The sequence below is a fragment of the Megalops cyprinoides genome, chromosome 8 (genome assembly GCF_013368585.1).
Source record: "Megalops cyprinoides isolate fMegCyp1 chromosome 8, fMegCyp1.pri, whole genome shotgun sequence".
NCBI classification, from domain to species: Eukaryota; Metazoa; Chordata; class Actinopteri; order Elopiformes; family Megalopidae; genus Megalops; species Megalops cyprinoides.
In genome coordinates, this window is record NC_050590.1 from 37,314,789 (window position 1) to 37,331,586 (window position 16,798).

Here is a 16,798-nt window from a genome sequence, read left to right on the forward strand (position 1 = left end):
ACATTAACCAATGTTAAGGTAAGAAATCAATCGATGAAGGAAAGAAATGAACAATTATAATTAAATGTTTGGCAACAAAATAAACTAACAAAATAAACTAATTAAAAGCCATTTGTGTGGTGTGACTTTTGTATTGATGCTAAATGCTAAGTCAAATTTCAACATGCAGTTTATACGACACGTTTACTAGCCTTGGTCTTTAGTTAACATTAACGTTAATTTGTGTGTAGCCTACATTAATTAAATAAACCTCTCCTCCATTGTGCTTGGGAACAAATGTTTGGTGGGAACAAAAGTACACCATTGTGTTCTTTAGAATTCTCTAGAGTGGAGCACTTCTATTCCGATTGGTTGCCACCAACCGGTTTCTCGCCGCTCCCGGTGTGAACGTACGGTTATAGTAGCTTTACCATCAGGTGCAAGGGTGTCTTCGTGGGTCCCTTCGCAGACATCTTTTCCCAAAGTCCTCGCCTCACATAGTGCACTGTGGTTCCTGCCAGCTGGAACTCCCCAGGCAGCTCAATCTTCCAGTCACTGTTGATGGACCCCTTGGCAGAGTCCTTCAGCGCTGGAAACATTCAAAAGAAAGAGCCTGTCATCAGACTGGGACCAGTGCCAATACCTCCACAACAGGTCCAGCTGTGATTTGTTTTCATTTGCACGTATAACTTTAACCAATGAGAACATGTTTCTTTGGCAAGTTAAATGCCCACTGCACTAAAGTCATCTGAGTAACTCATAGGCACCTCAGGGTGCCTGAAAGTGGTGAGACAAGGAATCCCTGGCTAATGTAGGGCTCAGCCTGCCCTTAGAGCAAGTGCCTTGCCAACTGCTACTCAGTACCCACTTCATAAACAACATGTTTATGTTTACTATTATGATCACGATCATCATTACCATTTGTTATAATTGCAACTGCCCCAAATGAGGCCACTGATTACAATCAGGGATCTAAGCACCCCATCACTAATAACTTTTAATTATTAGTAGATTTTTCATTCTTTATTTGGTTGATGGTCAGTGCTTCATGGATCCCACAGCACATACAGCTACCATGAGCTACCTGACAGAATCTCCCATCTGTCCCTTTCCGGACAGAAGTCACAAGTGTTGAGCCACAGTGTGTGACACCTGATGGTGGAGAGCTGTCTCTCCAAAGTGAAATAAGAGCACATCGCTTGAGTTCTGAGAGGCTGAAGGACCTCCACGCTGCAAAGCCGGCCTATCAGCGTGTCTCTGAGAGGCTGAAGCACACTGCAGGACTTGAGACAATTTATGGAGCCAAGCAAAATGTTTCATCCAGATGTAACCAGCGTTTACCCAGGAAGCTGAGGGACGGCATGTTCTCCACCACCTTGATTCTCCGTGCACCCACTGGTATGATCACTGCTTCGATGTAACCTGCAGGAACAGATGCCATGGCAGAGAGACGTTACCTGCTGGTTCTCCTCTCTGAGAATTCACTTTATTGTGATCTATAAACTTAGAATTCATAGCTGTTTATACAGAGTGTCATTCCAATGATCTCAGAGGGTTTTCTGCTTCTCTGTATCACAGATGGCATGAGAATGCACAAAACTGGACTGAAGGTCATTCAAACTCCACCACCACTCCCTCAAACCCAGTCGCGCCCAACCCAAATCAGTTCATAAGTCAGGTCAAGTCACTTTCATTTATATAGCACATTTAAAAACAACAGAAGTTGACCCAAAATGCTTTCCAGTCGAGACAGATGAAAACCAATACAAGTATACACAATTAAAAGGAATAAAGAGTACAAATAAAAGCAGGATTAAGAGAAACACATAAATAAATAAATAAGTAAATGATGATGATGATGATGATGATAATAATAAATCTGGCTGCAAGCAGCAATGAAGGGGCCAAGCACCTCAGGGCCACCAAGTAGACAACTAATGAGAACAACCCCTGACCAAGACACCAATCCAGCACAGGCTGAACAGACACATTGACGTCCTCTCTTACACTCACACCTATGGGCAACATAGCATGTCCAATTGACATTACCTGAATGTGTTTGGACTGTGGTAGAAAAGCAGAATACCCAGAGGAAAGCCACATGAACATGACAAGGTACAAACTGAATGCAGCCGCACCCCGAACTTGAAACCTCCATAATGTTAGGCAGTACTGCTACCCATTTGCACCACCACACTGCCCCCCACTACATATTGTCAAGCTTAAACATAAGCAGTGCCATAAAATGCAGTGTGCCTTCTTGGGGCATTGCAATAAGAAGTACCAAACGCTGTTGGAGGAGTGCAATTTTTGGGTATTTGAAAAAATCCAAAATCATGGGAAAAATGGCAGAGAACATATCATATTAGCTGAATATAATAAAATGTCCCTGACCCCTCATTTTTAACACCTTTTTTGGCAAAAGACTTTTTGAAGATCAAATCTTATTTATTTAAAGAAATGATTTCATTTGATACCACCAGGCTTCTAAATAGCTTCATACCCCAGGCTGTGAAGATCATGAACACTCTTGCTCCCCCCCCCCCCCCCCCAATGAACCATTAATCCCCCCATAGGACCAGACAGACACTATTCTGCACTAGTGCATGATAAAATGACAATGAAGTAAATCTCAATCTAAAATCAATTTAATAAAATACACTGAATAAAACAAGGTACTCTGATACATTTTCTAGATCTGTTAGATAAAATTACCACATTTAAATTAAAATAAAAATAAACTAGTCTACTGGGATTTCTAATACCACTCAATCTCAGATAAATGGCGCCATCTGCTGTTCTTAATATAATAACATTAAAAAGTCTAGTCCTCTCATGTAAGACAACCCCACTTTTCAGATGTAATTTCTGAAGAAAAAAAAAACTGCTGTCTAACATTCAGGCCAATATGGAAAGTCCAAGTGTTTCTTCAACAGCATTTAGTGTATTAGTTGTATTAGTTGTGGCAATAGGTCAAAAGGTGCAGGAGATGTGCCTACTTTAAGTGCTACAAACTGATTGTATCTTAGCAGCCATGCCATGCCATATGTGTTCATTTTCCAGTTAGGACCTGATATGTAATGATGTAATGACCTACAAAAAATTGGTCGCAATATCTGCTTTTCTTTGTGTGGTCTGTGCCTTGTGATGTCCATTAGAACAAAATGTCATTAAAATCTAAGTACATGGACACATGGGTGTTTAAACCTGTTTTTCAGTATAGCACCCCAAAGTGGCCAAATTTCACTAAACATAGTGTGTGCCACCCAGGCCTAATTGTAAGCATGTGTATCGACTTTTATGCCAATGAACAAAAACATTGCAGAGATATGGCCACTCTTCCCTTATGGCGACTCCACGGGTGCATTTGTGGGTACACTGCGACCATATTGTTCAACCTAGCAACTATCCTTTAACAACTGTTAAGACAATGGTCCAAAGAGGTAATACACAAAACCTCATTGTGCCATAACTCTAGGAGGAGGTGGTTAAATGTGTTTTTGACAAAATCAAAGATGGATGAAACACAAAATGGCTGATGTGGAGGTTTCATAAGTTCCCAGATAGGATCCTTAACTTTGATGAAGCACAAGAAATTTAGCTGAGATATCTGCTTTTCTGCCAGAGTAATGCTATAAGCAAAAATGTACCTTGAAGTTTGGCCTGTTGGTGGCACTACAGAGATAGATGGATTGACCCCAAATTTGAGGCGTGGATACTTTGGACTGTCCTCTATCAATGTGATAAATTCATCAAGGGGTTCTATGGGCTGCCATAGGCTCCCAGAGGAGAAAGTATAATAGTGAAAAATTCTAACAATTACAATAGGTGCCTAGCACCTTTGGTGCTTGGCCCCTAATAATAATAAAACACAAGAAATAAAAACAGAGAACAAAAACTTGATAAAAAATAAAAAAATAAAAAGTTCTACATGACAAAAACCATGGGGCAACCTCAGATTGAACTAAAAGCAAGAGAAAGAAGGTGGGTCTTTAAATTTGATTTAAAGCTGTCAATAGTGGAACAGGACTTAATATGAGACGGGAGACTATTCCAAAGCCTGGGGGCAGCAACTGAAAAGGCCCGGTCACCTTTGGTTTTGAGGTGTGAGTGATTCAAGATTCAAGATTCTTTATTATCCCCGAGGGGCAATTTGTTGTGCAGCCAGCAGTATCAGACAACATCAGACAAACAATAATAAATAAATAAACAATAAACACAAAATAATAAAAAAAGAAACCATTACAAATCCCATAAAAAGTCCCACTGGGTAAGGACAACGACTACAACATGAAAAAATCACATTAATTTATTTATAAGGCCAATGGCGGCTGGGACAAAGGAATTCTTGAATCTGTTTGTCCTGCATATTGGCAGTTTGTATCTGCGGCCAGACGAAAGCAAGCAAAACTCCTTGAACAAGGGGTGGCTAGGGTCAGCCAGAATTGACTGGGCCTTCTTCAGAGTCCGGACCTTGTACAGATCTGAATAAAACATTCTCATAAAAGTATTGTCAACATTAAAACTTCGAAGCTTGCGATAAAAATACATATGCTGATGGGCTTTCCTACACACAGCATCCACCTGAAGCTCAAAGGTCAGTTTGTCATCAATTACAGTACCAAGATATTTGTAATGCTGCACAAACTCAACAGCCTGGTCATTGATCACTACCGGAGAGGTGACCGTAGGATTTTTCCTAAAATCTATTGTCATCTCCTTAGTTTTAGATACATTAATGTCTAAGAAGGATGACTTGCACCAATCTGTGAACTCTGCCACTACAGGGCCATGATCAGGGTCGTTACTGCTGAGGAGAGACACGATCACTGAATCATCGGCGAACTTAATGATATGGCGCCTCATTGGATTTGGCACTCATTTGTGTACAGCACAGATAAAAGAGGTGAGAGGACGCACCCCTGGGGCGATCCAGTGGAGGAGAAAAGAACGTCTGATAAAACACCATTAACCTTCACACGTTACGACCTTCCAGTTAAGAAATCCATCAAACCAGGATCAATGTTGTGGATGCTCGCTAACCTTTCTACTAAAATATGAGGCTGGATGCAATTAAAAGCTGAGGAGAAATCAATAAAGATCAGTCTCACAAACGTGTTTGCACCTTCTAAGTGTGCCAAAATCATATTTAATAGGGTGCTCATCCCATCAACCACACCCCAGCCTGACCTATACGCAAATTGTACACTGTTCTGCCCAGGAGCAGCATTTTTGACAACTGACCACTCCTCACTAAAATCATAGATGTTAAAACGATTATAAAAAGTGTTCAGTTCATTAGAAAGGTCAAGATCAGGTTTGCCATTAAGGGAAATTGGACATTTCTTGGACTGCATCCCCATCATAGATTTCACATCCTCCCATGCAGGGCGTAAATCACCAGTACTGAGCATGCTCTCAACTTTGTCCTTGTAGTTACACTTAGCCAGCTTTAGTTCTTTTTTTACTTGTTTCTGTAGCTCCCTGTACCGAGTCACATCCCCTTGATAAAAACTGATATTTCGCTGGATAATTATGTTTTTGACAGACTTGGAGACCCATGGTTTATTATTTGAATACATGAAAATTAATTTCTGGGGGATGACTAAATCCTCACAGAAGGTGATATATGCTGACACAGTCTCAGTTCATCAAGATCAGCACAGACATTTGTAAATATGTCCCAGTCTGTGCAACGATAAAAGTCCTGGAGATATTGAATAGACTCCTCGAACCAGACCAGAACTAAACGTCATTCTGGCTTGTTTCTCTTCAGGACCGGTTTGTAGGATGGAACCAAATACACAACATTATGGGCAGACATACCGAGTGGAGCTCTATGAAGGGATTTATAAGCTCTCTTGACAGATCCATAACAAAGGTCCAGACATTTCATGAGCCAGACAAGTCACATACTGGTAAAAATTACACAAGGACTTTCCTGGTTTGCAGTGATTAAAATCACCCATAACAAAGTTCGGTGCGTCCAGTGTAACCCCTTGAAGCCATTGCACTGTTTTAACCATAGCCTGAGTTGCTATGTCAACATTAGCCTACGGGTGAATATACACAAGCGTGGGAATTCCCTTAGCAAATAAAAGGGTCGTAGGGATACAGACAAGAGTTCGATGTCAGGTGTGCATAATGTCTCCCTAACGACCACTGTATTACACCAGTTTTTATTGACATAGAGACACCAGCCTCCACCAAATGATTTACCGGTCACTGTGGAGTCTCTGTCAAGGTGAAAAGGTAGTCCGAAACCATTGATTTCCAAATCAGAAATAGGATCTTGTTTTTTGAGCCATGTTTCCATTAACGCAAGGAGACAAGCGCTGTTATACTCCATCAGGAACTTGACATTTGCCCGAAGCTCGTCAACTTTTGTTTCAGAGTGACTTGGCCATTGGACATTGGCGAGGATAACTGTGGGAAGGAGTATCCGACGGTGGCCCTGTCTCTTGAGTCTCTGGCGCACGCCGCCACGTCTCCCCCTTTTCCTTTTCCTCTCACCCATCGGCCTGGATTCCCAGCTTTGGTTCCCCACAGAAGGATCCAACTGGATGATCTCTGCAGGGAGAGCTGCCAAAGGATCCATGGTACCCACACCGGAGTTGCGCAATAGCAGGAGGAACTCATGGCTATACAGGGGCTCCCGGTACTGACAAAGGCCACTCAAAAAATGGCATAAAAACATCATAAGAAGGAAAAAGCCTGTCAAATTACCAGTCAGGTAAGTCATTGCTGCTTCTGACACCCACAGATTACTTAAGAAAAAATAATAAAGTAAAGTATAAAGTATAATGATAAAACAAATCAAAACAAATTAGAAAACCACTACGAACTGCACAACTGCTGCTGTGTGTCGCCATTACCGGTGCCATCATCATCAGTGGTGTCAGAGACTCATACACATACAGCGGGGGACTGAGAGAAGTTGTTGTGAGGATGACTAAGTGACCTGGGGGCAGAATATGGAGTCAGCAGATCAGTGATGTATTGTGGCGCTAATCCATTGAGGGCTTTAAAAACAAATAGTAAAATTTTATAATCGATTCTGTATTTCACTGGTAACCAATGCAAGTGAGCCAGAACAGGAGTGATGTGTTGTCTTTTCTTTGTTCCAGTTAAAAGTCTAGCAGCTGCATTTTGAACCAGCTGTAGTCGAGACAGGGTGGAATGGGTCAACCCCATATACAGGGAATTACAGTAATCCAGCCGAGAGGTGATAAAAGCATGGCATGATTGTTTCCAGCTGCTTATGAGATAAAAACGGCTTTAATTTGGCTATGATTCTAAGCTGATAAAAGCTGCCCCTCACAACACTACTGACTTGTTTTTTAAAATTCAAAGACGTGTCAAAAAAGACACCAAGATTTCTAACTACGTTGTGCAAATTTGTAGACAGGGGACCAAGCGCAGTGCTTAGGCTAATGACAGAGCTAGAAGGGCCAAATATAATTACTTCAGTTTTCTTTTCATTTAGTTGAAGGAAGTTCCTCGCCATCCAGCATTTGATGTCTTCAAGACAGTTAAAGAATTATGAAATCAAATAGATGTTGTTAATCAGTGTTATTGTTGTTGTTATTTCACAGATGTCCTTATCCTAACATACATGGCTTAGATTTCACAAAACATGCATTTCCATGGCTGCATGTTTAGTGCCTCGCCCATGATTCACAGCCTAAAGTCATGTTACTCACCAATCTCTGTGGTGTGATTGAATTGTCCCGTCACAAGTCGGCAGGACTGGCCATCACCACTGCAGACGCCGCAGTGGTCCTCCTCTGCCTCTGAGCCAATGATCCCATTGCAGCCAATTTTCTGCCCTCGCATGCACAAAGATAAATTGACCATGATGCTGATGATAACAATGATGATGATGATATCACCATTACAAACCACAGTGAGTGAGACTGTGAAAGAGGGCCAGTTACACTGATGGGTCTGCTGTCAGCAGCAGTCAGGATTAGAACCTGTGTCCACACAGGTGCTGGCCTGAAGCCAAACAAGCAGAACTCATGACCTTAAATGGATGGTTTACATGTGATCATCTGACATTAAACAGGTCAGAGAGGGAGGGCACCAGTCCTTCCAGCTGTGTGTGCCTGGCAGTGAGTTCTATGATAGGAAGTAAGAACTTACACATATACACACACATATTTATGCTTATATATACATATATATACACACACACACATAAACCAGGCGTGCGTGCGCGCATACACACCACACACACATCCACACTGAAATGGATGGCCAGTCTGGCGGGCCTAACCTGGCACTGCCCGTTCACACACAGGTCCGTCTCATATGGCCCACAGGGCGTTCCATCCAGAACCCGCTCTGCCAGCAGAACTGCTTCATCTTGCCCAATGGGGGAGCAGAAGAGTGCACATGGTTTCTCTAGGAGGAGAGCTTCATTCATTCATAAATAGGTCTTCCTCACAGAGCTAAATTGAAATATATAACTGCTAAAGTGTCTCTGACTCCAGTTTCCAAACAGATTACTATTAATCTCAACATGGGTTTAGGCTTTGGCAGAGGGAGCTGCGATGAATTGCACAACTTTGACATTTTTTTGTAAAAATACTCCAAATGCCTATATGAAGAAGGAAAAGAACAGGTTGAAGAAGAAATGAAAAGCATTTGACAGAGAACTGGACAGGGTGAGGTCATCCCCACGAGAATTAGGGATGGAGGGACAAGGAGAGAGACTTAGGGATGTAGGGACAGTGAGAGATGAGGTGAGATCTGCAATCAAGTGTTAATAACACCAATATATAAAAGTGGATTTGACCCCAAAACCTACTGAGGCATCTGTGTGAACAGTAACCTGGGGAAAGTTTTCTGCAGTATAATTAATATCCTTACCAAACACAATGTCTGGAATAAGAGTCAGATTGACATTCACCCAAACCACCGTACATCTGACCATATTTACACACCCTAATAAATGAACATGTCTACCAAACATATGAATGAAAAAATATTTGCCTGCTTTGTAGACTTGATTATATTAGATTTATTAGATTTGATTCAATTTGGCATGAAGGTCTATTTATGAAAAATCAAATTCAAAGTGGCATTGAGGGTAAAGTTTACAACATCATCAAATCAATATACTCAGAAAATAAATACAGTGTAAAAATAGGAAATAAAATAATAAACTGCTTTATTCACACAAAGGTGTGAAGTATAACAAAGTTGCAGCTTCAGTCTAGCAGTACTCAACATCTACATCAATGTTACGGTTTTGGAGCAGTTTGAAGCCCCTGAACTCGCTCATGGCGTTATTATCACATTCCTGCACTGTGCAGATGGCCTGGTCCTGCTGTCACTCACAGAAAAGTGGCTTCAGCAGAAGACTGCCCTATGGGAGCAGTACTGCCAGACCTGGACCCTGACATTAAATATGAATAAGACCAGAGTCATGATACTTCATAAAAAAGCCTGATTTCAGCTAAATAAATACCATTTTCCTCTGAGCAACACTACCCTAAAGCACACCTACTGCAAGGCTGCGGATACAAAGTGGGACTGATTATCAGTGCCTGAGGGAGGTTTGACCTGGCAGTGAATGCAATAAAGGAGGAAACCTGCAGGGCATTTTATGCCATAAAGAGAAGACTAATTTAAACCAACCATTTACATTTGGCTCAAAATTTTGTGAAGTGTCATTGAACCAGTTGCTCTTTACAGCAATGAGTTGTGGAGTCCCATCACAAAACAGGATCACACAAATTGGGATAAATACCCCACTGAAACAATGCATGTAGAATACGGCAAAAATATTTTGAAATTTCATAGAAAAACTCTGCATGCAGTTAGGAATTAGGTATGCACCCACTGGTTATAAACATTCCAAAAAGAGCTGAACCCAGAAAAGAGTCCACTCAGCCAGCTGGGCCTAAAGCTCACTGAGCAGGCCAACACCACCATCAGTCAGCATCAGGAGAGCATTGCAGTAACAATTCCAATTACACTTGATTATTGTTTGTTGTTTATCAATTTAACCTGTATATGGTTATATTTGATTAATTGCTGTACTGTTGTTATTGTTGCTTTGGCAACACAGTTATTGTCTGTCCTGCCAATAAAGCACCTTTAAATTGAAACAAAATTTTAGTTAGGGATGGTGGGATAATAAGAGTGTAGGATTGCTGCAGAGTTCCCAGAGATCTCTGAGAGGTAGAGCTCAAGCTGTGCCAGGGACAGATTCATGATCTTATTTTTAACATTCCCTTGGAGCATTTACAATGCAGAGCTTAGCAAGACATGTAAGTATAAAGATGTGGACAATATCAACACCTATGAAGCAAGCACCCATAGGGCTGTCCTGCCTGCAATGGCATGACTGTTTTAAAAATATGGGCTTGCTTGACAGACAGCATTATCCAACCTAAGTCATGCAGCTTAAACATTACCCATGTACACAGCTGAATATTTACTGAAGCAGTTCTGGATGAATATGTCAGCAAAGCCTCACCTGGGACTACAACCTCTGATTGCATGACTACGCACCAGGTTTCATGACCATTACACCTCACGGCTGACTGGGTTTAGTGTAAAGTGTTGGGGGTCAGGTTAGTTCACCATCTTCGATGACGGCTGTCCACATATTGGCACTCCTCTTGCTGGCATGTCGCTCAAGTGACTGGCACTGCAGGTCCCTGAAGGTGGGCAGGCTCTTGGCGCAGGGCGCAGCTTCGCAGGCCTGGTGCTCCACGCTTCCACCCAGGCAGAGCTTCCCTCCGAACCCTGGGCTGTCGGCAGGACCGGAAAGAGGTGTCCAATTACCCAAGATTTAACAACTTACACACACGCACGCGCACACACACACACACAGTGCCTCTCTCCCACTCCTCACAGAGCCAAGAACTTAGCTCACACACAACACCTCTTTCCCACACCTCATACAACCCAAGATTAAGAAACACAAATGCAATGGCACCACTCCTGAAATTAAACCTCAGGCCCTAACCACCTATACATACATATAACACCCCTCTCCCAGACCCCTACCATACCCCCACCATGCAAAGACAAACTCACACATACTCTTATTTGTCTGGTTCTGGAAATAACGTAGAAACAGACAGATGTTCAGAGACCGACAGATAGGCTAGCAGTCTAAATGAACACTGTCTCCTCAGCTGTGCTTGGAGCATGCGATTTGATCTCACCCTGGATGAAACAGCACTAAGGGGGTGCATTCACAATGCAGCTGCTCTGAACACATCTTAATCCTCAAGCCTGCTTATGAATCAATCACATTGATTATGAATCAATCACTTTCTTCCACAGGAAAGAAGACTTCTCTTTCACTTAAGATCAGTACTCTGTTTCTCTTGCCAAAAAGCACTCCCTCTTCTTGTCCCTGGCTAACTGACTGCTTTTATAGTCAGCTCTGTCTAGGCCAGTACAGTGTGCTGACCCAAAGCCAGGCCACACTCAGAAACAAGCATGTTTAACTGACAGATTTCTAGCTTTGGTGAATCACAAGTGAACGGTTGCTATATTGCCATCAGCACATCCAGTCATTTGAGGAAAACCAATGGTGCAGCAGATACGGTCAATAGTGGGCTTGGTCAGTCATTGCATTCAGACTTACGGTGGGTTGTCACACTTCCTCTGGTGGAAACGGACTCCTGTTCCACAGGTGCGGCTGCATGCACTCCAGCTACTCCAGGCACTCCAGTCTCCATCCATATGCTGGGGCAGTGGCGCCTTAGTGACACAGTGTCCTGCCCTGCACCACTGAGATACACACATACAAAGGAACACAGAGGTGTACACACACACACACACAAGTATACACGCACACACAGGTATACACACATGTACAGTCCTACTGATCTTACAGAGGTCTTCAATTACACTTGGTTAACATAAATTCCATTAAATAATGTCCATTTAATCAACCAATCAGTGTGAGATTGGACAGGAGGAAGAAACTCTGTTTTGAACGTATTATAGAGTAGAAGATAAATAAGTGACATAGATATTTTACTCGTAGTATTACCAAAGTTGGGATGCATGGAACAGGCTAACTGTGGACACTGTGACAGTGGGTGCCAACCTGGGGACACTATGTGGTGTGAGCTTTTGCAGTATTGCATTCCTGTGGCTTGGCCTGTGGTGGCCAGTCACTGCTCCTCACCTTGTTGGTGCCGCATTCTGTCCCATCCAGAGGGGGGTCTAGCTTGGTTTGGCAAGAGCTATTCCTCTCCACCAAACACCACAGGCCAGCACACATCAGGTGCTGAAACAGCAAGTGATCACATCACCAGGGCCTGAGCCACACCACCTTGAACCTCGCAGGAAGCTCATAAATTCAGACTTTCACAAAGGAAACTGACCGCACATGTGTGCATGCTTGGCCCAGTTTAACTTCCTCTGCTCAGAATCACTCATATCTGTAAGACCACACCAAGGGGTTCATACTGCACAGAATAATACACATTGCCCATGATTCATGTGTTGCGGTGTTCAATACATGAGTTTAGTACATGAGGCCTTTCCTCAGGGCTGCATCTGGTAGCTGTGGATCCAGAGGAAAAAAAAGTTTTTGGAATTGTCATCAAACATTGCCCATCCCACTCTCAATAGCAGGCCCATTGCCCTCTAGGGTAAGGGTGAGATGGTGAGTGAGAAGGTAAGAGAGTGAGAGAGAGAAGGTGAGAAAGTAAAAGGGTAAGAATGTGGCAGAGAATAGGATAGAGAGAGAGAGCAAACAGATGAGTCAGAAGGTGACAAGGTGAGAGGGTGACAGAGGGAGGGGGTTAATATCTTATGATATCTCTTTGCCCAGAGGGATTAGTAATGCTATACCACACTGAGGAAATGTGTTCATAGCCATCTGTGAAAACATTTCCTCAGTGTGGTATAGCATTACTTTTGCAGTTTGCAGTGACCTGCCTTCCTGGACACACATTTCTCTAGGGCCATAAAGCTCTCAGCACATACACTATATGGGCAAAAGTATTCAGACGCCTGACTATTACACCAACAGGGACTGTAATGACATTGTATTCAAATACATGTACTTTAATATGGAGTTGGTCCCCCTTTTGCAGCTATCCACAGCTTCCACTCTTCTTGGAAGGCTTTCCACAAGATTTTGGAGTGTTTCTGTGGGAATTTTGTGCCCATTCATTCTGTAGAGCATTTATGAGGTCAGGCACTGATGTTGGATGAGAAGGCCTTGCTCGCAATCTCCGTTCCAGTTCATCCCAAAGGTGCTCGATGGGGTTGAGGTCAGGGCTCTGTGCGGGCCAGTCAAGTTCTTCCACACCGAACTCATCAAACCATGTCTTTATAGTAGGGCTGTCAACGTTAACGCTCGCTCACAATTAATCGCGAAACTTTAACACGTTAATGTTTTAATGCAAATTAATCATATTATCAAGTTTGACCGCAACTTCCTTCCGTAATTCCAGCACAGATATTTACCTGGCTGAATTACTGAAAGGCGTGGCAAATGCAGATGTGCTGAACGGCAAATTTTGTTTTAATCCACTGTGGAGCATGCAGGAACAAAAACTAAATGTGGTTTTCTTTATATTCAGAATAACGATTAACACTGCAATGCTTTTAAACTTTCAATGATACTATAGACATGATATTTTTTATGTTGCCCAGCAGAAGGCCTCCTTCAAGGCAGCTTTCAAGGGGACCATTCTGCATAACGCCTATTTACACAGCTCCACTGTGTAACTCCTATCCACTGAAGGAGGACATCACTCAACAGCAGTGCCACAACTGCAATTCAACGCTATTACCAACTAGTTTTGAGTCCTGTACCACCCTCCTGCATTCAAGTGAGAAAAGATTGCCTTACTTTGGATAACCTATATTGGAATCAAGCTTGATCTCTATATCTTGGTGATTCAGTGAACAGAGAGGAGCAACTGACAGTAATCTAAAGAACTAAATCAGATAGGAGCGGTGGATTACCTCCATTTCATTGCAGAAGGTGGCATTGGTGCCAAACAGGATCTGGCACTGTTCATCGGCACTGTAGTGCATGCCAGGCAGCTTGGCAGATGGATGGGGGGCAACGTGACTGTGTGGGTCTGTGTGTTGCAGGCAGGCACTGGCATTCGACCTACAGCCACATGGGAGCACTCCACATCAGGACTGCAGGACACTTTGATCAATGGTCACTCTAACCAAGCAGACATGGTCACAGAGAACAAGGAAACATGGTCACTCTAACCAAGCAGACACGGTCACGTAAAACAAGGAAACACGGTCACTCTAACCAAGCAGACACGGTCATGTAAAACAAGGAAACACAATCACTCTAACCAAGCAGACATGGTCACATAGAACAAGGAAACACGGTCACTCTAACCAAGCAGACAAGGTCATGTAAAACAAAGAAATAGACACTCAAACTAAGTAAACAGGGTCAGGGACAAAACAAGCAAACTTTGTCATTTGAAACAAGGAATCATGGTAGTAGAGGCCACAGGAGAAAAATGCACTCTGTACAGAAAATGAAGACAAGTAAACTAGAACAAACTACAAAACTACACAGTAACAAGAAGCAAACCTTTCATAAAGCTCTAAAAGTGTTGATGTACTTTGATGTAACATACAGTAGATGCTTTTTTCCTGTTTTCACAACAGAGTCTGGGTGGGGAGGGGTGGGTCAGGAGGAGTGTAATAGATTTACGTGGTTCGTCTCTTGCCTGAGGAAGTTCTCCAGGTCATCACGGCTGCAGGGAGACCAGGAGAGGTCACTGGGGTTGCGACCCTTTACCCACTCCCCAGACATGATGTGGGTTTGGCTTGTGCAGGAGTCATGGTCATCATCATGGCTCACACCCATACTGTGGAGAAGGAGATCAATGCCAGCGTTGTTTTATGTCACACAAATAAGGGACACACTAGCCTCGAAACAGAAGCATGTCTAACCATTAAAGCAAGGCGATCTCACCTCCTGTCTCTGCCCAGTCCGGCCACCATATTTTACAGTTGTTGCACAGTCACGCATTCCTTCCAAAGCCAAGCAAAATCACTAACTTTGTCTCAACCTGACAAACTCAGAGTTGAAAAAGTCATTGTGAACCCCTATGTAAGGTAGTAGCTCATTTTTAATGAAAGAAATGTGAAAGCATGAAAGATAAACCACATGCTGTGGGATTTCTACAGCACAGAGTGTTGGGACAGTTTTTTCTCAGAGTAAAACAAGCTTCATGTCCTTCAGAGGGCACTGGCTTGCATCTGTGTGATGGCTATAAAGTCTTGTGTGTGCACATATATGTGTATGGATGTATATGGTGTTATGACCTATACATATTATGGCCACCAGCCTCACCAATGCTGGATATATCACCTACAATAGAAGCCTTGTTTGGTTACATCTTGAAAATGTTTGGTGTATGTGTCTGTTTGTGAATGTGTAAAGTAGACAATAACAAAATGAAAGAAAAGAAAGAACTCCAACAAAATAAAAAACACTGCTCTAAGGTAGACAGCTCACAATTCCCAGGTGACACAACAGGTTATTGAGGGACTCACCTGAGAAGCGGGGCCTGGGGAGGCCGTTCTCAGAGGGCCCAACCTGCTGGGGCAGCTCTGTCCAGACCCTTCAGCTGATGCTGAGTATCTGGTGTGTTGGTTAGTTCAGTGTTCCAACACCAACAAAAAAGAAAATCCCCATGCCAAAAAAATAATAAATACAAAGTTCCTAATGAAGAATAGTGGTGATTATTTAGTGATCATTTATTGTAGCTGGTAAGCAGTATGATGGTTATTCTGGTATAATTAGTATGTACAGTGTATAATATGGCTGTATCTATGTAGTTGTAAGGTGATCATAGTCACCTTATAACATAGTCAGGGCATGTGATCCACATTCCAATGTGATGCTGCTATTGAACGAATCACGTGCACATGTACTCTGTGCGTATATGCTGCAGGCCCTCCAACAGAGAGGCCCCTGATTTCCACGAAGTTGTTCCTAGATCAATCACTATATGTATGATTACTGACAGGGCCTGTTTGATATATTAGTTCTGTACCTCCTATCCCAGGCCTGGGCCTACTCTTTGTATATTCTAAGGCTTGGGCTCCCAGGCTCGGTCCCACTCTTTAATGTGACCTATGGTCTTCTACCTCATAGCTAAAGTTATGAGCCCACTCTTGATGATGTGCCTTGGATGATGTCATGGCATGTTTCTTGGTGGTACCATTCAGTTGTACCCCTCGACTGACTCTCTCCACTCTGCCTCCCCTGTCAAGGTCTGCGACAGAGAGGAGCTGGGTCAGTGTGTTTTCATTATCAATCTAAGGGTGCCTTCTGAAGCATTGTTTTTCCAATAAGGCGCCAGTGCCCGGGCGCGGCAAGGTCGAGCAAACCTAAACATCTTACCAGGCTTGTTGCGAAGCCCATGTAGAATATAGTTTCAATCGTTCTACCAATAAGCAGTCCTTACAACCTACGCAGCTATCATGTGAATGTGCCTAACCCCTAATGAAGGAGCGCCAGAGAGACTGCGTCAACTTTAGCAGTAAACATCGCGTATAGCGGGGATGCGAGATTCTTTTCGTATGGTCTTCTTTTCCTGCTACGGTTTGTGTGAGTGCATCCTAAATGTAAGTACTGCAACGTTTATGTTTTAGGATCAGTTATGGACAATGTTTCCCTGTTATGTGAAGGAATGTAGAATTAATATGTCTGTATAGTTCGTGGTGAGCGTTAGCTGCCTAGTATATGTAAATCCTTCGTTCCGACCGTAAAACTTATCACTCAGTTTAATATAACTTAGTGGGCTGTTGCACTGCCCGGCTCACAGAACACCTGTTA

At 42.9% G+C, this 16,798-nt stretch overlaps 1 protein-coding gene across 1 annotated transcript in view; it reads right to left on the reverse strand.

The window, feature by feature from the left end:
* Positions 1-16,798, reverse strand: part of LOC118781686 (A disintegrin and metalloproteinase with thrombospondin motifs 17-like) — a 108,461-nt gene that overhangs the window by 46,519 nt on the left and 45,144 nt on the right. The window contains exons 8-16 of the mRNA XM_036534687.1: positions 14,679-14,819; positions 13,939-14,089; positions 12,143-12,244; positions 11,594-11,739; positions 10,576-10,745; positions 8,258-8,385; positions 7,683-7,803; positions 1,321-1,401; positions 411-568 (exon numbers count right to left, since the gene is read on the reverse strand). Coding sequence (XP_036390580.1) covers positions 411-568; positions 1,321-1,401; positions 7,683-7,803; positions 8,258-8,385; positions 10,576-10,745; positions 11,594-11,739; positions 12,143-12,244; positions 13,939-14,089; positions 14,679-14,819 — 1,198 coding nt within the window. The remainder of the gene's footprint in view (positions 1-410; positions 569-1,320; positions 1,402-7,682; positions 7,804-8,257; positions 8,386-10,575; positions 10,746-11,593; positions 11,740-12,142; positions 12,245-13,938; positions 14,090-14,678; positions 14,820-16,798) is intronic.